Source organism: Papio anubis, chromosome 13 (genome assembly GCF_008728515.1).
Source record: "Papio anubis isolate 15944 chromosome 13, Panubis1.0, whole genome shotgun sequence".
NCBI lineage: Eukaryota > Metazoa > Chordata > Mammalia > Primates > Cercopithecidae > Papio > Papio anubis.
The window spans coordinates 97691691-97715609 of NC_044988.1; the positions used below are offsets into that span (position 1 = coordinate 97691691).

At 54.4% G+C, this 23919-nt stretch overlaps 1 protein-coding gene across 15 annotated transcripts in view; it reads left to right on the plus strand.

The window, feature by feature from the left end:
- The first annotated feature begins 4872 nt into the window (after positions 1-4872).
- DNM1 (dynamin 1) overlaps positions 4873-23919 on the plus strand; it is a 52936-nt gene continuing 33889 nt past the window's right edge. For 14 of the 15 annotated variants that reach the window (XR_004178013.1, XR_004178015.1, XR_004178014.1 and 11 more), the window contains exons 1-7: positions 4873-5144; positions 19977-20050; positions 20329-20478; positions 20798-21001; positions 21739-21837; positions 21932-22092; positions 23715-23857. Coding sequence is in view for 12 of the 15 variants with exons in the window: in XM_031654559.1 (XP_031510419.1) it covers positions 4984-5144; positions 19977-20050; positions 20329-20478; positions 20798-21001; positions 21739-21837; positions 21932-22092; positions 23715-23857 (992 nt within the window). In the remaining 3 variants the exon portion in view is untranslated. Of the gene's footprint in view, positions 5145-10074; positions 10504-19976; positions 20051-20328; positions 20479-20797; positions 21002-21738; positions 21838-21931; positions 22093-23714; positions 23858-23919 lie in introns of those variants that run through there. The other variant, XM_031654569.1, reaches the window with a different exon arrangement.

The following is a 23919-nucleotide window of genomic DNA, read 5'->3' on the forward strand; positions in this document are numbered from 1 at the left end:
GCTCAATTCAGCCTGGGCAGCTGAGCAAGGTTTATCTTATCTCTAAAAATAAACCAAAGAACAAAAAAGCTTTGGGAACTCAAGAGAGAGTAAAGAAGCCATTTCTTTTCTTTTTCTTTTTTTTTTTTTTTTTTTTTGAGAAGAAGTCTTGCTCTGTCACCCAGGCTGGAGTGCATGGCATGATCTCGGCTTGATGCAACCACCACCCCTGCCTCCCAGGTTCAAGCAATTCTCCCACCTCAGCTTCCCAAGTGCCTGGGATTACAGGCGGGGGCTACTATGCCCAGCTAATTTTTAGGTATTTAGTAGAGGCGGAGTTTTGCCATGTTGGACAGTCTGGTCTCGAACTCCTGGCCTCAAGTGATCCACCCATCTTGGTCTCCCAAAGAGCTGGGATTATAGGCGTGGGCCACCGCATCTGGCCCTGAGATTCTTCTTTTCAACCAACTCTATGTGATGCCAGGCTGCTGGCCTGGCGTCAGTGATACAGCAGTATAGGATACTTAGTATGATCCCATTTCTGTAAAAACAAAATGGAACAAAATGAATATGTATATATATGAAAAACAAAGCCAGATAATAAAACCTAAGCTAGGCCGGGCGCGGTGGCTCAAGCCTGTAATCCCAGCACTTTGGGAGGCCGAGACGGGCGGATCACGAGGTCAGGAGATCGAGACCATCCTGGCTAACATGGTGAAACCCCGTCTCTACTAAAAAATACAAAAAACTAGCCGGGCGAAGTGGCGGGCGCCTGTGGTCCCAGCTACTCGGGAGGCTGAGGCAGGAGAATGGCGTGAACCCGAGAGGCGGAGCTTGCAGTGAGCTGAGATCCGGCCACCGCACTCCAGCCTGGGCGACAGAGCCAGACTCAGTCTCAAAAAAAAAAAAAAAAAAAAAAAAAAAAAAAAAACCTAAGCTATAGTGGTTATCTCTAGGTGAGAGGATGACCAGAAGTTTTTAAATACTTGTGTAAACTCTGGTTTTACAATAACTTTCAATATTGCAATTAGGGGGAAAAAAGTAAAAATAACAAAAGCTGGCTGGGCATGGTGGTTCACAGCTATAATCCCAGAATTTTGGGAGGCCGAGGCGGGCAGATCATGAGGTCAGGAGTTTGAGACCAGCCTGGCCAAGACGGTGAAACCCCGTCTCTACTAAAAATACAAAAATTAGCTGGGCACGGTGGCGAGTGCCTGTAATCCCAGTTACTCAGGAGGTTGAGGCAAGAAAATTCCTTGAACCAGAGAGGGAGAGGTTGCAGTGAGCTGAGATCACACCACTGCACTCTAGCCTGAGTGACAGAGCAAGACTCCATCTCAAAAAGAAAGAAAGAAAAGAAATACACAAAAAAATCAGCCCGGGTGGTGGCCTGCGACTGTAGTCCAACTACTTGGGAGGCTGAGGCAGGAGAGATGCACTTGAACCCAGGTGGCAGAGGAGTTTGCAGTGAGCTGAGGTGGGCAAATGGGGGCTGGGAGGACTAGTACCAGGTGACCAGACAGGCAGGCAGGCGGGGTCCTGCTCTGCTCGCCCAGGCACTGGAGTGCGAAATGGCGAGATCAACTCTATCCGCCTCCCAGTTCCGCGCCGTCCCGACCTCAGCCTCCGATAACTGAGGACTGGCGCCCGCCACCGCTGCCCGACTGGTTGTATTTCTTAATAAGACGGGGTTTCACCCGTGTTAGCCGGATGGTCGTCCTGACCTCGTGATCGCCCGTCTGCGGCCTCCCAAAGTGCTGGGATTACAGGCGAGCCGCAGCCCGGCCTAAATAAATAAATTTTTAAAAAGGCTGGGTGCAGTGGCTCATGCCTGTAATCCCAACACTTTGGGAGGCAGATCACAAGGTCAAAAGGTTGAGACCGTCCCAGCCAACATGGTGAAACCCCATCTCTACTAAAAATACAAAAATTGGCAGGGCATGGTGGCTCACACCTGTAATCCCAGCACTTTCGGAGGCAGAGGCGGGCAAATCATGAGGTCAGGAGATCGAGCCCATCCTGGCTAACACAGTGAAACCCCATCTCTACTAAAAATACAAAAAAAAAAGCCAGGTGTGATGGCACGTGCCTGTAGTCCCAGCTACTTGGGAGGCTGAGGCAGGAGAATCGCTTGAACCCGGGAGATGGAGGTTGCAGTGAGCCAAGATTGCACCACTGCACTTCAGCCTGGGCAACAGAGCGAGATTCCATCTCAAAAAACAAACAAACAGGCCGGGCTCAAGCCTGTAATCCCAGCACTTTGGGAGGCCGAGACGGGCGGATCACGAGGTCAGGAGATCGAGACCATCCTGGCTAACACGGTGAAACCCCGTCTCTACTAAAAAATGCAAAAAACTAGCCGGGCAAGGTGGCGGGCGCCTGTAGTCCCAGCTACTCGGGAGGCTGAGGCACGAGAATGGCGGGAACCCGGGAGGCAGAGCTTGCAGTGAGCTGAGATCCGGCCACAGCACTCCAGCCTGGGCAACAGAGCGAGACTCAGTCTCAAAAAAACAAACAAACAAACAAACAAACAAAAAATACAAAAAGTAGCTAGACGTGGTGGTGGCACATGCCTGTAGTCCCAGCTACTCGGGAGGCTGAGGCAGGAGAATCGCTTGAACCCAGGGGGCAGAGGTTGCAGTGAGCTGAGGTCGCGCCACTGCACTCCAGCCTGGTGGCAGAGTGAGGCTCTGTCTCAAAGATAAATAAAATAAATAAATAATATTAAAAGCTCGCCATGATGCCCTCTAGGCGGACATCTATAAACTGCACCCCCTCCCGGTGCCACTCATCCAGGCTCCCATCTCTGCCTTCTTTTGTCCTCAGAGCATAATAACAGGTTGGCGTGGAACAGCTGCCAGGATGCAAGTTGTGTGGCACTGATGCTCCAGCTGTCTGGTGAGCTGTCATCATTGGCATCTTCACAGCTGCAGCTTAATAAGGGTCCCCTGAGCACCAGGCCTGGGCTGTGCCCTACACAGGCATTTGATCTATTATTATCCCCATTATCCAGATTAGTTAACTGAGGTTCAGAGACGTGGAGGGACCTGGGTCATGCAGCTTGTTTAAGGCCCAGATTAGGCTCCTAATCCACTCCTTTGTGCTACTAGGGAGAGGGACTGCTTGTTCCCCATGCCTGCCTCGAAGATTCCTCCCCACAAGGGTCACTCTCTGATCACCATCTTCACAATAGCAACACCACCCTACCCCGCCCCTGCTTTCTGGCTCTGCAGGGCACATCATCTAACAGGGCCATGGGTATTGCCCTATTTGCATATTGTCTGTCTTTTTCCACTGAATTGTCAGCCACATGTGGGTAAGAACTTTGTCCATTTTGCTCACTGCTTTATCTCTGGAGTCTAGCATAGTACCTGGCTCAACAAATACGCATTAAATGGATGAGTAAGTGAACAGTCTTCAATTCACAGACCACTTTGTCAGCAGTGCCCCCACACTGTTCACAGCACAGGGAAATGACTCACTGACTCCCCATAAGCACAGTGTAGGCTAGCCTTCCCTTCCTGGCCTCCGCCATGAATACTAATTAGGTTTCTTAAATGCAGAGGTGGATGGCTGGGCTCAGGGCCCCATGGTCTCTCCGTGTGAAAGGGTAAGCAGGGCAGGATTGTAGGAGCCTTGGATTTGAATCCCACTGCTTTTTTTTTTTTTTTTTTTTTTTTGTGAGACGGAGTCTCGCTCTGTCGCCCAGGCTGGAGTGCAGTGGTGCGATCTCGGCTCACTGCAAGCTCCGCCTCCCGGGTTCACGCCATTCTCCTGCCTCAGCCTCCTGAGTAGCTGGGACCACAGACGCCCGCCACCACGCCCAGCTAATTTTTTGTATTTTTAGTAGAGATGGGGTTTCGCCGTGTTAGCCAGGTGATCTCCCGACCTCGTGATCCGCCCGCCTCGGCCTCCCAAAGTGCTGGGATTACAGGGGTGAGCCACTTCGCCCGGCCGAATCCCACCGTTTTATGCTGTTTTACCACCATCCTGATGGGCTGGAGCAAAGACTTCCAACTCTAGGGCAAGAGCTTCCAATTCTCCCAAGAAGGGCCTTTCAGGCGTCAGGGCCTCTGCACTTGCTGGTCATTCAGCCTGGCATGCTCTTCCCCCGATCTGCTTGCTGCTGGCTCCTTCTCATCGTTCTGGTCTCTTCTTAAATGTCACTTCTGCAGAGAAGTCCCCCGACTCCTCCCAAGTCAATGTGAACTTTTCACACCCACAATGATACCTTTTTTCACACTGTTTATTTCCTCCATCCCTGTTACTATAAACTATTTTCATTTTTACTGTTTCATGTATCTGCTTATTCATTTAGTGTCGGTCTCACCAGCTTGATGCAAGATCTATGAGGGCAGAGGCCTTGGCTGTCTTATTCGTTGCTCAATCTTCCGTGCCTAGGACAGGGCCTGGCTTCTAGCAGGTACCTAGTAAATATTTGTTGAATTCATGCTCCAACTTTCTCCTTCTAGAAACAAGGAAACTGAGGACCAAAGGCAGAAAGGGACATGTTGGTGATCAGAGTCAGGATCTAGGGGTCGAAGGCAGCGAGGTGAAGGGGAACTCCAGGTCAGGAAGCTGTGACCTCAGAGGAAGCCCATCTACTCTCCAGGCCTCAGTTTCCTCATCGGTAAGATAGAGTGAAACATCCATGACCACTATCCAAGAGGCCTGGTACTAGGAGAGAGATCCCACCCATTGACAAATATATTCTGCGCAGCATCCGTCCGCGCACCCTAGACACTGCTAAAGCACCCCGAAAGCCGCAGAAGGTTAAAACTACGACACCCATGGTGCCCCGGGCGGCGCCTGCGCACGGCGGCCGGCCCGCAGCGTCGCGGGCTCCCCCTAGCGGCTTCCCGGAGCGGTGCTCGTTCCGATCCCCGAGGGGCGGGGGCCGCGCGGCTCAGGCAGTCGGGGCGCGAGGCTGCAGCGGCGGAGCCGGAGTCGGAGCCGGGAGCGCGAGCGGCAGCCGGATCGCAGCCTGCGGGGCCCGCCGCAGCCATGGGCAACCGCGGCATGGAAGATCTCATCCCGCTGGTCAACCGGCTGCAAGACGCCTTCTCTGCCATCGGCCAGAACGCGGACCTCGACCTGCCGCAGATCGCCGTGGTGGGCGGCCAGAGCGCCGGCAAGAGCTCGGTGCTCGAGAATTTCGTAGGCAGGTAGGCGCGGCGCGCCCCCAGGCGCCGACCCCCGACCCCCAGGATCCCCGGAATCCCTGCCCGGGGCACCGACGGCGCGGCGACCTCGCAGCCCCCGACGCTGCACCCGCGGCCGGCGCGCCCCCCACCCCCAGCCGGAGCGAGGCGGCCCTCCCCACCTCGAGAGCCCCTCCGGGCAGCAGCGCCGCCCGCTAGTCTGCAAACGTCGTCAAGCCTCCGGCTGCCGAATCACGCCCCCTCCTCCGTCCCATCCTTTAGGGCAGACAACCCTCTGCCAGAAGCCCCGGCCAAAGGGCTGCCCCCCGCCCCCAACATGGGCATGGAGAGAGCCCGCATTACTCAGCGCCTCCGTTGGGCTCCGGGAGTCCCTTGGAGCGGGCAGCACCCGGGGGCAGCGGCCCCCCCACCGGACTCTATGGGGGACATCCTCCTACCCCCATGGGAATTCCTGGGCCGTGGCAGGGGTCAGACCCCCACCCCAGTCCCTAGAAGAGGACGTAGTCCCGTGGGCATCGAGGACCCGGTACGGCCTCCCCCCGGCACACACACACCTCTGCGGCTCCCGCCGCCATCCGTGCGCAGCGCGGCGGAGAGGGGGAGGCGCGGGCTGCAGGATGAGGAAGGGAAGAGGGGAGGAGAAACCACTTCTTATCCTTTTCTGAGCAGCCGGCCCCTTGCTTCGCCACGGCCCCTGGGTGGGGGGCGCCTCTCAGTGTCGCCCTCCCCTTGGCCTGGCCAGAGGGATCGTGATGGAGGGAGAGGCGGCAGAGGGCAGAGATGACTAAGACAGGGATGGCGGGAGGGGGGAGCCATTTGCAGAACCTAATCCCCCTCCCGCCTCTGATCCCACAAGGCGCTGGGAGGCCTAGGTGGCGGAGAGGGGAGCAACCACAAAGACAAAGGGTCCTGGGTTTATGGGGGCAGGCAGGGTCGTGACCCCCAGGCTCTCCCCAAACCCCCAGAGGGAGGAAGAAACAGTTTTTCTGGTGCTGAGGACAGAGAGGAAAGATAGGAGCTCTCCAGGTACTGGAGGTGAGATGGGGGGCTGGGCAGACTGGGAGATGAAGTGAGAGAGTTTACACTGACCCCCTCTTTCATCTCCCCCCCATCTTCTTCAGAAACCCTTGCTTTCTTCCAATGACCTTCAGGGCCAAAAAAGTGACTGGCACATGGGAGAGGGAGGCAGGGGTCCTTCTCCGCAGAGGGACAGCAATTCTGTCCCAGCCAGGTTCTGCTGCAAAACCTCAGGCAAGTCACTTGCCCTCTCTGAGCCTTAGTGTCCCCATCTCTAACATGGACAGTGGGACTGGATGGTTGTTCCTGCCCCTCAAATGTCCTGGGAAACCCATGCCAGCCCTAGAGGTGAGAGGGAGAGGGCCTGACTGGAGCCACGTATGTGTGGGATGTTGGAATGCCACCGTGGGGGCGGCCGTGCCCATCTGGTCAGCAGAGGGGGAGGCATCTGTCTCTCCGATGGCTCCTGCAGAACCCCCCTTCTGATCACATGACCCCCAGAGCTGCAGAGACCCAGGCAAGAGATACACAATGAGCCCCTTCCCCAAGGGCCGGCAGTCAGGGACAGCCAACAGTTTAGAGTGGAGAAACCATATTCCTACCTCTCCTCGTTTGAATGTTGGCTGAATTCCTGCCCCACGCCAGGCTGCGTGCTCCAGGCTTGGGGTAGGGAGGGAACCAACTGGTGATTTCAGCCCCCGTCTACTGAGTCCATCCTATGTACCCCCTATGCTGAATCAGTCATAGGCTCACAGGAGCTCCCAAGAGGCAGGTACCATGATGCCCATCCTACAGATGAGGAAATTGAGACCCTGGAGGTTAAATGCCTTGCCCAAGGTCACACAATCAGGAAGGGCAGCAGCTGTTAGACTCCAAAGCCCAGTTCCTAATCTCGACGCTGCACATCCTCCAAGAGCCGGGTCCTGCACCAGACACAGGGACGAGCGGGTGGGTGGGCCTCCATTTCCCCATCTGTGGAATGGGAACGCTGACAGCCACTGCCCTGCCTTCCTGAGAAGGTGACTGTGGGCTCCACTGAGTTCATGGGTGGAAAGGTACTTTTGTAAACATGCGGGACAGGGTGTTGATAGCCAATTAGGCTTGGGGACCTGCATGCCCAGCCCCTGCCCTCCTGGAGCCCATGATGCAGGGGCCAGCCCTGACCACGGCAGATTTCAGCAAGTACTTGCTGGCTGAGTGGCGGAGCAGGGTGTGGACTGTACCCCAGGAGGCTTGGGCCTTCTGGCTGCCCTCTGCACCCCAATGCCCTTGGCCATGGTCCCCGCAGGAGGATGTGCAGGGTGTCCAGATGCAGGCTCAGGGCAGGGGAGGGGGCTTAGGTTGATGTGAAGGAGTAGGCAGGAAAGCATTCATGATCCCCTGAAAGTTAGTGAGAAGGCCAGGGAAACTGAGGCTCAGTGGGTTCCACCATCTCAGTCTGCCAACTCCTTCAAGGGCTCCTGACCTCTCCAGCAGGGCTCAGTCCCCAGCCTGGTGAGCATAGTAACAGCCATTCTGTCTCCTGGGGCTTCCCAGGAGCCAATCCCCCACGGAAAATGCTTCAAAGGAAAATGCATCAGGGCTGCCCCAGGTCCACCCAGGCTTCTGGGCGCTCAGGAGGATCTTGCTGTCAGCTCTGCAATGGAGGTAGCGTTGCAGCTGCCCGGGATGCTGCTAGAACTTGTCTGGGTCTATACTGTTTCTTCACCCCCTTCCCTTTTACAGAAGGGAAAACTGAGGCTAATTCATTCAGTCATTTAGTAAACATTTGTGGAGGGTGCACGATGTCTCGGCACTATGGTGGAAAAGACCAAGGCTCTGCATTGCAGAGGGAAAAACTCAGAAGACAACTGGAAAATGTGGTCAACATCAGGGAAGGGAGCGGGGCTGCTCTCCCAAGGGAGGTCAGAAGTCTCCGGGAGGAGGTGGCATCTGAGATGAGAACCGAGGGATGAGAAGCTGTGTAACTTGCCGGGGTGGGAGAGTTCCGGGCCGAGGGAAAGGTGCAAAGGCCCTGGGGTAGCAAAGAATTTGGTGCCTTTGAGGAACAGAAAGGACCCCCTGTAGCTGGTGTTTGGCTAGCAAGGGGGAGACAGGACCTGAGAGACAGGCAGGGGCTAGATCTACAAAGCCCTTAGGCCACGAGGAGTGAGGAGTTCGGGTTTATTTTCTCTCTTGTGGGAAGCTTTTTAGTAGTGGAGTGACTTGAGCTGATTCTAGCAAGGGTGTGACTTGGGGAGGGGGTGAGGGAAAAGGCAGGAGACTGGTGGGGAGGCTGCTGCAGTGGGCAGAGGGCAGTGGAGGTCCTGAACGAGGGCTTTAGCTGCAATGAGAAGGAGAATGGTGGGTGGGTTTCAGGATATATTTTGGAGGAAGTCCTGCTGGAGGATGAATGTGGAGGGTGAGGAAGGAGGAATCAATGATGACGTCTGGGATTTTGACCTGAGCTCCTGGGTGGGTGTTGGTGCCATTAACAGAGTCGGGAAGAGTAAGGAGGAGCAGACTGGGGGGACGGGGGAAGACCAGGGTTTGGTTCTGAACATATTGAGCCTGAGATGCCTGTTAGACTTCTGAGTGGAAGATGTCAACTGGCAGTTTGGTGATGCAAGTCGGGAGCTCAGGGGGAAGGCGGACTGGAAATAAAAATTTGGAAGTCGTTGGTGTAGAGATGGGATTTAAACCCGAGAGTAGATGAGCTCATGCTGGGGGTAAGTGTAGACGGGGGAGTGTTTGTGGACCCAGCACACGCCAGCCTTTCATGAACAGATGCCTGGTGCCCTAGGCCAAAGGGGCCTCCTTGCTGTCCCTCCAGCTCCTCTTTATCACCCCCGCCCCGCTACACCCCCCACCCCAATGCTCCCGTAGGGCCAAGAGTGGGTTGTCCTGGGACAGGCCAAGTCCGGTGGGAATGTGGCAGAGGAGCCGAGAGCATGCTGTGAAGTCAGACCTGCTGAGTTTGAAGCTCAACTCTGCCACTTACAAGCAGAGAATCCCTGGCCATGTTCCCCAAACCCTGCCCAGTTGCTATTTCCTCATCTGTAAAATGGGGATAATAATAGCACAGCCCTTGTGAGATTATGGTGAGTGTTGAGACAATCCCCAGGAAGCACTCGGGGCAGGGCCTCGCATGGAGGACGCGCTGCTTCTATCCCTGCCTGGGCATAGGCAGGCAAGCCCCCTGGTATGGTGCGGGCTGGGAGGTGCACCAGGATGGGGGCACGGGTTGGGGATCTTCTCCATCCAGGGTAGGGTAGGGGTCCTGATGAGCGACCCTCTGCCCAGAGCCCAAGGAGCAGCCCGGGGGGAAGGGTTTTAGCTTTCCCCATGGCTCTGCCTACCCCCCCCTCACCCCCAGGCTTCCTGTCTGCCCCAATGCCCTTGTCCCTTCCTCCACATTCTTTTTTTTTTTCCTTCTTTTTTTTTGAGACAGAGTCTCGCTCTGTCACCCAGACTTGGAATGCAATGGTGCGATCTCAGCTCACTGCAACCTCCACCTCCCAAGTTCAAGTGATTCTCCTGCCCTAGCCTCCTGAGTAGCTGGGATTACAGGCGTGCACCACCACACCCAGCTAATTTTTGTATTTTAATAGAGATGAAGTTTCATCATGTTGTCCAGGCTGGTCTCAACTCCTGACCTCCAGCGATCCACACACCTCAGCCTCCCAAAGTGCTGGAATTACAGGCGAGAGCCATGGCACTCAGCTCCTTCCTCTGCATTCTATCCCAGCATGGACGTGGTGCTGGTCTCTGGCCTCTGAGAGCCCCTTTCTTTGTCAAACGTAGCCTTTCCCGGGCAGACAGCCCACTCCCCATGATTAAGCTCTGTCTCTTCCTCTGAACACACTGGGATGCATCATAGCGGTCTCATTTCTTAGATTTGGAGATGGAGGCCAAAGACTATTAGGGGATAAATGAGACATCCTACGCAGAGTGTGGATGACCTGGAGGGGGCAGAGGGAACTGACATTTCCTTGGCACTTGCCGTGTGCCAGTCCCTGAGGATACAGCTGTGAATCAGCCGGACCCATCCTGCTTGGGAGGCTTGTCGCTGATCGGGGCAGACAAACATGAAATCCACAAAGAGCACGTTTGTTGTGTGTTTTGAAGGAGGCTGCTCCTGTGTTGCAAGGAACCTGACATTGAGGGGAAGGGAGCTTTCTGAGCCATCAGAAGGCCTCCTGAGGAGGTAGCATTTAAGACTGGACCTGAGCAAGACTAGGACGTGGTCAAGCCAAGGCGTGGACTGGTGCAGGTGCAGGGACTGTCCTGAGCAAAGGCCTAGGGGGAAAAGAACCCGGATGAAGGATGAAGGGCAGTGTGGCTGAGTGAGGAGCAGAGGCCAGAGGTGAGTCTACGAGGGTTGGGGAGGCAGGGCTTGAGGGGCCTGTTAGGGGCCCTTTGACAGTCCCCAACCGACGTGGAGAGCTGGCTTGAGGGGCCTGTTAGGGGCCCTTTGACAGTCCCCAACCGACGTGGAGAGCTGCCACACTCTGCTCCGGCCTCTGCATGCTCAGAGCACGCACCTGCCACATGCTAAGCACACACTGCCTGTGGGCCACATGTGGAGCACACCCCCGAGGTTGGATGCATGGAAATGCACCCATCCGCAGCCAGAGGACATCCTCTCCAAACCCACGCCCCACCGTGGCCCAGAGGAGCCGGAGTGAAAGGTGACCCTGGCAGACAGTATCTGATCCCGGCACCAGGAGAATCGAGTTTCCCAGGCCCTGGCTGGGTCAGAGGGTCGGACTCAGGGAAGGGGGTGCAGGTAGGAGAGTGGAGAGAGTGGGCAGGGCAGGAGTGGAGGAAGCGGGTCATGGACACAGTACTGTCAGGCATGGAGAAACGGACGCCCACGTACCATATGTCTATGTATTCCAGTTATAAATCAAGCTGAGGAATTGCTAAATGCAATGCATTCTGCCCTCCCACCATAACAAATGCACCTTCATCACAACCTGGCCAGCTGGGTTTGAATTCAGAATTTCAGACTCCTTGGAGTTCCGTGGTGGATGTGGAGGCGTGAGGACACAGGTGTCCCCTCTCCCCGGGCTGCCCCATCATTTCCCTCTTTATCCCTCCAGGGTTCACTTGTGAACACCCCAGCCCTCATATCCCAGCTCCAGAAAGGACCCACCTTGGGCCTGAGCTGGTCCCCACATGGGCCTGGGTGGTGGGCTTGGAACTGCTTGAGAGGGAATCCTGGGGCACCTGAGCGTAGCCTACGAGGGGAGCACAGGCTCCAGCTGGGCACCTCCCCTGGGTTCTGGGGAACTCTTTGCCCCACGGGGAGGGTGAGGCCAGGGGAGGTCCAGAGAGGGACCCCTAAGGACAGTACTGATGTCTTCTATCATTCAAAGTTTTTGTTTTGTTTTGTTTTGTTTTGTCTATTTTGTTTTGTTTTGTTTGAGAAAGGATCTCACTCTGTCACCCAGGCTGGAGTACAGCCGGGTGATCTTGGCTCACTGCAACCTCCGCCTCCTGAGCTCAAGCCATCCTCCCACCTCAGCCTTCCAAGAAGCTGGGATGACAGGCATGCGCCACCACACCCGGCTAAGTATTTTATTTTATTTTTTGTAGCGATGGGGTCTCACTATATTGCCCAGGGTGGCCTCAAACTCCTGGACTCAAGTGATCCTCCCACTTCGGCCTTCCAACCAGGTTTTTATTTTATTTGTGTTTATTTAGCATTATTATTATTATTAGAAACAGGGTCTTGCTCGGTCACCCAGGTTGGAGTGCGGTGGCACAATCTCAGCTCACTGTAACCTCCGCCTCCTGAGTTCAAGCGATTCTCCTGCCTCGGCCTCCCAAATAGCTGGGACTAATGGGCATCCGCCACCATGCCCAGCTAATTTTGTGTTTTTAGTAGAGATGGAGTTTCACCATATTGGCCGGGCTGGTCTTGAACTCCTAACCTCAGGTGATCTGCCCGCCTTGGCCTTCCAAAGTGCTGGGATTACAGGTGTGAGCCGCCAGGTTTTTAGATGGCAAAAATGACACAGAGAGGGTAGGGAATCTGCCTAATGTCACACAGCAATTGAATCAGAGGCAGGCCAGGAACAGGCATGGGTCTCCTGCCTCCAGTCCATACCTTTCCATGTTTCTGTCTCCCTGTTCCCCACCCCAGTCCCACCCATGTGTGCACACACCTACACACTGGAGAGTCTTCCTCATCTCCTCCTCTTCCTGGGTGACTCTCTGGCACTCTCACCCATTCCCTGGAATGAAATCTGGCTAAGAAACAAGAATCGTTTGGAGAAGTCAGGCCTGGCAACTTAGAATTACTATAAACAACAGGAAAAAAAAAAAGTAATATTGAGCTTGGAAGGTGTTCAAAATATTCTCCTAAATGGCATCTTCCCATTGCCCTGGCCAGAGGCCCTAAGATCGACTGCCTGCCGGCTCCGCCATCCTCCCCATCCAACTTGGCCCCCATGCCCTGTGGATTCTGCCCAGCTCACTCCTGTCTACCTCAAACTCCAGCCCCTTTGTCTTAGCAGCAGAGTAACTTCCTCCCTTGCCCCCCTAACCCATTCCCCGCCCAATAGCATGGAACTCTCTCCAGCCTCCCAAATCTATCTTCCTAACTTGAAGCCCTCTTTGGACTCCCAGCCCTCAAAACCGAACCCCACACCTGAGTTGGGTCCCTGAGGGTTGATTACCCAGTCCTGCTTCCTTTCAGCTGCTCCCTCCTGGTCTACCTGAATATATTACAGTTCGTGGGGAAAGCAGGGCTGTGCCCACTCTCTCACTCTCCTGGGGTGCTGTTGCATATGCTGTTCTGTCACCTGGAAGCGTCTTTTTTCTTTTTTTTTTTTTTTTTTGAGACGGAATCTTGCTCTGTGCCCCAGGCTGGAGTGCAGTGGTCGGATCTCAGCTCACTGCAAGCTCCTCCTCCCGGGTTTATGCCATTCTCCTGCCTCAGCCTCCCGAGTAGCTGGGACTACAGGCGCCCGCCACCTCGCCCGGCTAGTTTTTTGTATTTTTTAGTAGAGACGGGGTTTCACCGTGTTAGCCAGGATGGTCTCGATCTCCTGACCTCATGATCCGCCCGTCTCGGCCTCCCAAAGTGCTGGGATTACAGGCTTGAGCCACCGCGCCCGGCCGAAGCGTCTTTTTTCTTTCTTTTTTTTTTTCTTTTTTCTTTTTTCTTTTTTCTGTAGAGACAGGGTCTTGCTACGTTACCCAGGCTGGTCTCAAACTTCTGGCGTCAAGCTGGGGCTTGAACTCCTGGCCTCAAGCAATCCTCCCACCTCAGCCTCCCAAAGTATTGGGATTACAGGTTCCAGGTTCCAACCACCGCGCCTAGCCCCTGGAAAGCTCTTCACCCTGCCCTTGTCTTCCTCTTTCACTGGGTCTTTCCTGCAAGTCTCACGTCACCCAACACCTCCTCTGGGATGCCTTCCCTGGTCACCCTCTCCCGCCATGACCTGGCCCTCCCTGTGTGGGGTAGGGCTTTGTTTTCTCCCAGATGGGAAGCTGTAGAGGATGAAAGAAGCCTGTTGCCTTGGGCTCAGAGCTCCTGGCAGAGGGCAGCTCCAACCATGGTTAATATTAACAATGTATCTAGTCATGACTGTGTTATTCTTTAATCACTCTGTCTCATGTGCCTCTCTTAGCTCAGGGAAAGGAGGCCACTAGCCAGGGCGAGGAGAAAAATCTCAGCAGGTGAACGCACCCTCACCTCCAACCTGGGTCCCCATTTCGAAGGAATGCAATGCTTTAGCACATAAAGCACCCAGCAGGTGGCATGTGCTCAGGAACTGGGACCCACCAATGGGCACCCCCGTTAGGTCCTTCTACTGCCAGATGTCACGGCATTCCCTTAACAGACCCAGGAGGGAGCTGCTGGCCTGTGTCCTATTTCACTGATGGGTAAAATGAGGTTCAGAACAGGGAAATAATTTAGTGGCCGAGCTGGGGTTCCTTCTCATCAAGATGCTGGTGATAAGAAATAAGGATCCATAGCCGGGCATGGTGGTGCACACATGTAGTCCCTGCTACTTCAGAGATTTAGGTGGGAAGACCGCTTGAGCTCAGGTATTTGAGGCTGCAGTGAGCTATGATCGTACCACTGCACTCCATCCTGGGCAACTGGGCAAGAACCGGCCGGAAGGAAGGAAGGAAGGAAGGAAGGAAGGAAGGAGGAAGGAAGGAAGGAAGGGGAAAGAGGATCCAGATGTAGCTGCATGCTGAATAACTTTGGAAATATCTATGATATGTTAGGTGAATAGAGAAGCTATCAAAGGAGCTGAAAACCCAGTGTGCATGTGGGTGCCTGAGAGGCATGTGATTTCACCTTTCTGAGTCTCAGTTTCTTCCCTGTAACATGGAGAAACTTATCACTCTGATTTCACACAGCCATGCAAGAATCAATCCAAAGGATGCAGATTTTCTTAAACAGCTTTATTGAGGCATAATTTACATGCCATACAATTCACCCATTTTAAAGGCACAATTCAATGATTTTTAGTATATTTACAGAGTTGTGCAAGCATCATCACTATCTAATTTTAGGATATTTCCGTCACTCTAAAAAGAAATCTTGTGCTGATGTAGATTTTCAAGTCCCTGGCAGAGTCCCTGGCTGACAGTCAGCAATTCATCAGTGTTTAGCCATGATGATGATTATTAATGATAAAATGTTTACAGTGGCTCTCATCAGGTGTTAGGAGGATGATTGGTTTTTATTTTTTAAATATTTCACGTATTTTCTGAATTTTTTTTTTTTTTTGAGATAGAGTCTCACTCTGTCGCCCAGGCTGGAGTACAGTGGCAGGATCTCGGCTCACTGCAACCTCCGCTTCCCAGGTTCAAGCGATTCTCCTGCCTCAGTCTCCCAAGTAGCTGGGACTACAGGCACGTGCCATCACACCCTGCTAATTTTTGTATTTTTAGTTGAGATGGGGTTTCACCATGTTGGCCAGGCTGGTCTCAAACTCCTGACCTCAAGCGATCTGCCTGCCTCAGCCTCCTAAAGTGTTGGGATTACAGGAATGAACCACCGCTCCTGGTCATTTTCTGAATCTTTTAAAATGGAGAACATATGATTTTTAAAATTAGAGGCAAAAGCGATCGATTTCTATTTTGAAAATATAAAGTCATCAACACTTGGATGGATGGAAGGGAGGGAGGGTGGGAAAGAAAGTAGGAAGGATGGGAGGATAAGGAGTAAGGGAAGGTAATAGGCTCGGCTTAATAGGGAGAAAGATTGCTGTGGAGAGAGCACCTACCCGGAGTCAGGAGCCCTGGGTACCAGTCCTGCCTTGTCACCAACTTGCACCATGATCTTGGGCAAGACTCTTCCCTTTTGTGCCTCAGTTTCTACCCCTACACAATGAAGCCGATGGTAGAGCTCATCTTGCATTCACTCTTTTGGTCAATGCGGGTGTCCTGAGAGTCTGCTACGTGCCAGATCCAGTGCTGGGTGCTGGGATATTGTGACAAACAGGTCTAGCCTAGTCCCTGCTCGCGGGGCCATCAGAACATCAAGGAAAGCCAAGGCCAGAATTGCCCTGCAGTATTCAAACCTCAGCTTGAAATTCATGAGCTGTGACGTGGGGCTGCCTAGGGTCCCCTGGGGCAGCTGGAACAGAGAGGGACTTGTTGCCTGGGGGCAGTCTCACCTCCTCCCAGCTGTATTTCTTGGCCCACCCACTCCCTTGCAGGCACCCCAGCTCCCTGCTTCAGAGGGCGCCCCTGCCCACCCCCCTCGCCTTCCACCTCCAGCTCTCTCCCTGCTGCCTCTTCTGGTGACGAGGCTGTGGGAGTCTAGCCTGTGCTCTCAGCATGCCCAGCAAACTATCATTATTTATAAGCATAGTAGCCGCCATTGGTTCAATCATCAGCTTGTATAAGCCTCACAGCAACCCATTTTACTGATGTGGAAACTGAGGCTCAGAGAGGTATGGTCATTTGTCCACAGCCACACAGCTCCTATATGACAGCTTGGACATTCAATGCAGGATTCATCTGATATCAGAGCCCAAGAAGGAGGAGGCATAGAGGAATGACTGGCAGTGGGTGCATGCCCAGTTAAGCACGTTACTTCCTGGCATCATTTGCATTCAGCGGGGCCTGGGAACCAGGATCCCGGAGCTCTGGCCCCAAGTCTCGGGTCCTAGAGTAGGGGTAGGGGTAGGGGTCACGTCAGCCCTTGGGTTCAGTTTCTCCAGACCCCTCTCAGGGTGACAGCACCAGTTCAGATAGGGAGTGTGGCATTTGGGGGTCCTGAGAGGTGTTTATTTTGTCCCCCTATGCTTCACATTTGAAGGTGCCTCTGCAGATGGCCAGGCACAGCCTCCCTGGGAACCCACCATCTGCTCCAAATGAGTGGGGAGAACTGGCATGCCAGCAGCCGCCCCTCCCACGCCGGGCACAGCACACAGCCTCCGAGGCTGGTGGGCCTGACACTTTTCTCTGGGCACCTGTTCTGTCCTCCCTCAGCCTAACCAGGAGCTGGAGGCTGGATCTGGTCTGGATCCCCACTCGGAGGAAGGAGGACCACCCCAGGGGGCCCTTAGACAGAGCGCAAAAGTGGGACAGTGTGTCCAGGTGAAAGGGAAGAGCTAGGGAGCTGCTGAGTCATGCACATTCCTTCCCGTGTTGCCTGGGCACCTACTACGTGCAGGGCCTGTGCCAGGCAGGAACCTGGAAGTGAGTGAGGAGCTCATTGTCCGGACCTGGGGACCTGCTGGTCCTCCCCACTGTGCGTCTAGGCGTGAGACTGGGAAGCAGACCTCCCGGGTCCTGGCACCAGGCACCAGGCCAGGGAAAGGCCAATGTAGGATCTGATGTAGGAGCCGGCCTGGCCCTGGCTCCTCAGCAGGAGGCAGGTGGTCCTTAAAGTTGACAGGGAGTGTGGAAACCACCGGAGGATCTGTTTAAAATCCAGACTCTGCCTCCCGGTGAAGCCTTCTTGAGATTCTAGCCCAGCATGCCTAAGGAGCATGCATCTGGACAAACTACCCAAGGCATTCTGAGGCAGGCTGCATGAGGGCCTCACTTTGAGAACCTGGGCCATGACAGAGATGGGCCACCTCCCCATCTGGGCACCAGGAGATCTTGTCCCTGGGAGGGGTTGACCCCCAGACATGGTCCTGCCTCTAGTTTCTGCTTCCCAGAAGCTACTTGTCCTTTAAGCAGCCCTTGGGAGGCAGTGGGCAGCTGGCCCAGACCCTGACCACGTAGCATTCTCGCCAGCTGGGTCCTGGGCTCCTCGCACCCCCTATGGGGCACCTTGGAGACCTCCACCCCTCAGGCTCACCAGGACTGAGTGGGCCCATCTGCTCAAGGAGAGGCCTCTCGGGGAAGAACTCCAGGGAAAGTCCATGTCTCTGCGTGGGGGACTCTCTGTGGGGAGTCCCATCCTTTCCAGCCCCTCCCGTGGTTTCCATGGCAACTACTGTTACCATGGTGTTGCTGGTGAGGAGCTGGTGGAGAATAGGGTGGACCCCCAGCCCCCACACCCACCCCAGCTTCTATGAGAACAGCTGTTCTATCTCCACAGCCCTGGGGGACTCCCAAAACTGGAAGTCACGCCCCCAAAGGAGTCTTTGAGTAAAGGACGGGAGAGATTGAGACCGGAAGTCCTCCTACCCCCAGCAAACTCCCTCCCTCTGTGCCGCCTGGCACACCTCTGTTCTAGCACATACCACACTGCATTGCATTATCTGTTTACTTGTCTGTCTCTCCCACCACACTGTGAGTTCCTCAGGGTGGGAACTGTCTGACTCATCATCTCCCATCCCCAGAGCCCGGCACAGGGCCCGGCACAGACTGAATTTAATTGAATTACATAAAAAGCCAAGTCTGGCTTCTTGGGTTTGAGGCAGCACCATTGAATGAGGAAGTTCCCAGGCTGAGGGGCCAACAGACACTCGGCTTTGAATCCCCGCTTGGCTGTGTGACCTCGGGTGAGTCACTTCACCTCTCTGAGCCTCGGCTGCTTCCTCTGTAAAATGATAATCTCTATATCAGAGCAGAGATTCGAGGACTTGGGGATTCAGTCAGAACTTATTGAGTGCCCCTTGTGTGCTAAGCCCTGTCCTGGGCACTGGGATACAGTGGCAGACAGAAAGAGGCTGCCCTGCCTGCCTAAAGCTCACTGTCTGGCAAGAATGAAAAGCATTTGCCTGGTGTGTAGAAATGATGAATATACATAGGGCTTACCATCCTTCTCCTTCTCCAGTGTAGTTCCTGACTCCTCCCCAGCAGCCTCGGCTTCCCCAGACATGAGGCAGTGGAGAGGCTTCAAGAAGGGGCTTTGAACCTAGGAGCTCTGGGTCTAGTCTGTTGTACCTAACACCCTTTGCTCCTGACCCTGGGGTGCAAGAAGACTTGTGAGTCTGGATCAGGCTCTGAGCTGGAGGCAAGAGACCTGGGTTCCTCCTCGGGCTCTGTAGAGCCTGAATGTGTCTTTTTCCCTCCCTGGGCCTCTCCATGAATAAGGCGCTGGCTGGGTCTCAATGGTCCCTTGGGCTTCGGCCTGCTCCCCGCTTTCTTGGGCCCTGGGGATCCCATGACTGGCAATTCTGACATCCTGGTTCCTGGAGAGGCCTTCACTCTCATGCTTGCACCACCCTGGAGGGCGGTGCAGAGGGAGGTAGACGAAAAGAGCTGACTGGACAGAGAACTGGCACCCATAAGAGTCAGCCAAAAGAACAGCTGAGGTTGACATTGGCATGAGCAGATGTCTGAGCTATAGACTGTCAGGTCTGGGGACAGTGGATGACTTTGGGACCCCTCGGTCCAGTCCTTCAAAGGCGGCTGGATTCACAGGGGGCTGAAGCGCAGGGGAGTCTCACTGCAGAGTAAATAGATCTGAGACCAGGGTCTGCTCTGCCAGATACTGGCTGTGCAACCTGAATGTCGCTAAGCTGCAGCTCCCTCATCTGCAAAATGGGGGTAATAACAGCACCTGCCTCATGGGGCTACTGTATGGAGCCCCACTCAGCGCCTGGCATGCAGTAGGCACCAAGAAGCATGAGTTTTTTGTTTTTTTTTTTTGTTTTTTTGAGATGGAATTTTGCTCTTGTCACCTAGGCTGAGTACAATGGCGCAATCTTGGCTCACCATAACCTCCGCCTCCTGGGTTCAAACAATTCTCCTGCCTCAGCCTCCCAAGAAGCTGGGATTACAGGCACCTAACACCCTGCCGGCTAATTTTTTTTGTACTTTTAGTAGAGACAGGGTTTCACCATGTTGGCCAGGCTGGTCTCGAACTCCTGACCTCAGGTGATCCGCCCACCTCAGCCTCCCAAAGTGCTGGAATTACAGGCATGAGCCACTGCACCCAGCCCATGAGTCCTTTTCCTTGCCGCCTCCTTCCCCACTCTTCTTCAACCCTAGCCATATGGGGCCTGGAGAAGGGGAAGTGAGATGCTGCCCTGCCCCACAGCGGAAGGGAGGGGAGAAGTTACAGCTCCGTTTCCTGGGACCCACTCTCTGGGCACTGGATGCATAGGCGTGTGGGAAACCCCATGCCTCAGTTTCTCTGGGACTGAATGGCAGTGACTGGGTTGGGGCGGGGACTTCCTGTTGGTTCAAAACCAACACAGGACGTATCTAGGAGTTGATCCAGTCTCTTGGCAGCTCAGATACATAAATTCTGTGACCCCAGCGACTTAAGGAAAAGTATTTTCCACCTTTCTGGGCTGCCATATCCCCTTAGTTACCTGAAGCCCTTGGGCTAAGGAGTGGTGGGGCCAGCACTTTGGAGGGAGCTTTGGCTCTCCCAGGGGCAGGACAGGTACCCCTGGAACAGAGGGCGCACCCTCATATCTTGACCCTCCTTTGACCTCCAACTCATTGCAGGGACTTCCTGCCTCGAGGATCTGGCATTGTCACCCGACGTCCCCTGGTCTTGCAGCTGGTCAATGCAACCACAGGTACGTGCCCTCCTTCACCAGCAGCCAAGCCTGCCCACTCCAGCCTCTCCTCCGTCCCCAAGCTGAGGGCCAGCCTGGCCACGAAACTTGGTTGCTGTGTGACTGTGGGCCTCGTCCCCCTTAGGGATAGCAGGGATCAAAATACGTAATGGAAACGTGGGTGGTGGTTCTGCTTAGGTGTGTCTGGGGAGTCCTATTACCGGTGGGAGATGAAAACCCCCAGGTGGGGTTCCAGAACTTGATGCCTACTGCCCTTCCCCTGCCCGCTTCTGGGGCAGAATATGCCGAGTTCCTGCACTGCAAGGGAAAGAAATTCACCGACTTCGAGGAGGTGCGCCTTGAGATCGAGGCCGAGACCGACCGGGTCACCGGCACCAACAAGGGCATCTCGCCGGTGCCTATCAACCTCCGCGTCTACTCGCCGCATGGTGAGGACCCTGGCCCCGCCCCAACCTCTAAGAATCATTTTCTTGGCCACGCCCCTCTGCGTGCTTCTCTCCTCCTGCAGACTCCGCCCCTAGAGCGACCCTGCCTCCGCATCATCCTATTCCAAGCTCCACCCAGCCGTGGATTCCGCTCACTTCCGGCCACGCCTCCAACATGCAGCCACTTTCGCCCTGAGATTTCCTAGTCCCGCCCACCTGCCACCCTGCTCCCAAGCAGCTCCTCTAAGCCCCGCCCTATTCCTTAACCTCGCCCGCGGCCACGCCCCTCGCCTTGAGCCCACCCTTTCGCCGCTCTGTCCAGTGCTGAACCTGACCCTGGTGGACCTGCCCGGAATGACCAAGGTCCCGGTGGGGGACCAACCTCCCGACATCGAGTTCCAGATCCGGGACATGCTTATGCAGTTTGTCACCAAGGAGAACTGCCTCATCCTGGCCGTGTCCCCTGCCAACTCTGACCTGGCCAATTCTGACGCCCTCAAGGTCGCCAAGGAGGTGGACCCCCAGGGTAGGTTCCCACCCGGTGGCCAATGCACAAAGTCCCAGGCTTGCGGGCTGTCTATTCTTAGCGTAAAGGGGAGCCTCTGAACGGTCTAAGAATAGTGGTAGGATCAGATATGTACCTTTAAAAATAATTTTGAGGTCAGGCATGGTGGCCCATGCCTGTAATCCCAGCACTTTGGGAGGCCAAGGCGGGAGGATCGCTTGAGCCCAGGAGATCGAGACAAGGCTGAGCAACATAGTGAGACCCCATTTCTACAAAAAAATTAAAAATTAGCCGGGCACCGTGGTGCACGATTGTGGTCCCAACTACTCATGAGGCTGAGGCTGGAGAATCACTTGAGCCTAGGAGGTTGAGGCTACAATGAGCTCTAATCGCACCACTGCAGTCCAGCATGGGCAAGAGTGAGACCCTGTCTCCAAAAAGAAAAAAAGGCCAGGTGCAGTGGCTCACGCCTGTAAATCCCAGCACTTTGGGAGGCCAACCTTGGGAGGATCGCTTGAAGCCAGGAGTTGGAAACCAGCCTGGCAACAAAGTGAAATCCCATCTCTAACAAATAAAAAAAAACAAGAAGAATAAATAAAAATCATTTTGGCTACTCTGTGGAAAATGAATAAGGGGGAAAGAGAGGAGGCAGTGAGCGGGCAGGGGGCTGCGGAGGCAGGGGGGCGGGAGTGGGAGTGCATGGAATCATGTGTGAGAGTGGGTGCAGCTGTAGACAGCCCTCCTGCTGGTGCACCCAGGCCAGCGCACCATCGGGGTCATCACCAAGCTGGACCTGATGGACGAGGGCACAGATGCCCGTGACGTGCTGGAGAACAAGCTGCTCCCCCTGCGCAGAGGTAAGCAGGCCATGCCCCTCAACCACTCCCCAGCCCTTCCCCACCCCTCTCTTCCCCTTGAGGCTGGTTGCCCTGACCTTGATACTGTTCACAGGCTACATTGGGGTGGTGAACCGGAGCCAGAAGGACATTGATGGCAAGAAGGACATTACCGCCGCCTTGGCTGCTGAACGAAAGTTCTTCCTCTCCCATCCATCTTATCGCCACTTGGCTGACCGTATGGGCACGCCCTACCTGCAGAAGGTCCTCAATCAGGTAGGTGACCAAGCCAGGATGGGCCTGGGGAAACAAGCATGAAAACAGGATAATTTAAGTGTGTTCTGACAGTGACCAGCAGAGGTTAGCCTCAGATAGACAAACTGAGGCTCAGAAAATCAAAGCAACTTTCCCACAGCCCTACAGCCAGGTAGCAGCAAAGCTTCGCTGACATTTCCCTGTCTGGGACCTGGAAGTCCCCAACATGGAGAAGGCCAAGACCTATGTGGAGGGTGTCATGGGGAAGAGCTTGGGTTTGGGAGCCAGGATTCAAGTATACTTGGCTGAAGACCTTGACAGGGAATCCCAGGGACTTTCTCAGGACTTTTCTCCATCTGGAATGGGGCGTCCAGAACTGAAGCATGTGTGTTGTGTGTTTCTGTCTGTCTGTCTGTCTGACTGTCTGTCTGTGTAGGCAAGACCTGGGTTCCAATCCCAGCTTTGTCACTCCCTCTCTGAGACACTCTCTCTGGCTCTCTGAGCCTCTATTTCTTTTTTCTTTATTTTCTTTTTTTCTTTCTTTATTTATTTTGAGATGGAGTTTTGCTCTTGTTGCCCAGGCTGGAGTGCAATGGTGCGATCTCGGCTCACTGCAACCTCCGCCTCCTGGATTCAAGCCATTCTCCTGCCTCGGCCTCCCAAGTAGCTGGGATTACAGGCACACACCACCACACCCGGCTAATTTTTGTATTTTTAGTAGAGACAGGGTTTCACCATGTTAGCCAGGCTGGTCTCATATTCTTGACCTCAGGTGATCTGCCCGCCTTGGCCTCCCAAGGTGTTGGGATTACGGGCATGAGCCATAATCGTGCCTGGTCTCTAAGCCTCTATTTCTGCATCTGTAAAATGGAGACAATGGTGATCAGACCTGTTTCATAGGATTGTTGTAAAGATTCAGGGAGATACTGTGTGGGGGCACTTAGCAAGGAGTGCTAGAACTTGAGAATGACCTCAAAGGAGGCTTTAAACCCAGAGGGTCCAAGGGGCAGCCCTCTGGCCACCCCTGCCTCAGACACACGTCTAAAAATATTAAATTGGGACGGTATGGTGGTTCATGCCAGTAATCCCATCACTTTGGGAGGCTGAAGCGGGTGGATCACTTGAGGCCAAAAGTTCGAGACCAGCCTGGCCAACATGGCGAAAACCTGTCTCTACTAAAAATACAAAAAATTAGCCAGGCATGGTGGCACATGCCTGCAGTCCCAGCTACTCAGGAGGCTGAGGCAGGAGAATTGCTTGAACCTGGGAGGCGGAGGTTGAAGTTGCAGTAAGCCAAGATCACACTATTGCACTCCAGCCTGGGTGACGAGTGAAACTCCGTCTCAAAAAAAAAAAAAAAAAAAAGAAAAAGAAAAATATTAAATTGGCCAAAAATCAGGAAATTCCAAATACAAATCCAGATTTCTGGCTTTACTGAAAATTATGCACCCATTAATTCAACTAATATATCTCTGCAAGCTCCTTCTATGAACCAGCTTTCATGCCAGTGGTCCGGGCAGCAGTGGCAGGGCTGCCCTCCTTAGCGCTCCACCTCACCACATTCACACAGTCCCCTGGCATCCAAGTCCCTTCCTGGCCCTGTGACCATCTGTCCTTAACCCTTTCCTCACCCTTACCCCCAGCAACTGACGAACCACATCCGGGACACACTGCCGGGGCTGCGGAACAAGCTGCAGAGCCAGCTGCTGTCCATTGAGAAGGAGGTGGAGGAGTACAAGAACTTCCGCCCTGATGACCCGGCTCGCAAGACCAAGGCCCTGCTGCAGTGAGGCTCCCCCAGCTCCTGCTCCTATCACTGAATCCCTACCCCCAGCCTCTCAGCAGGGG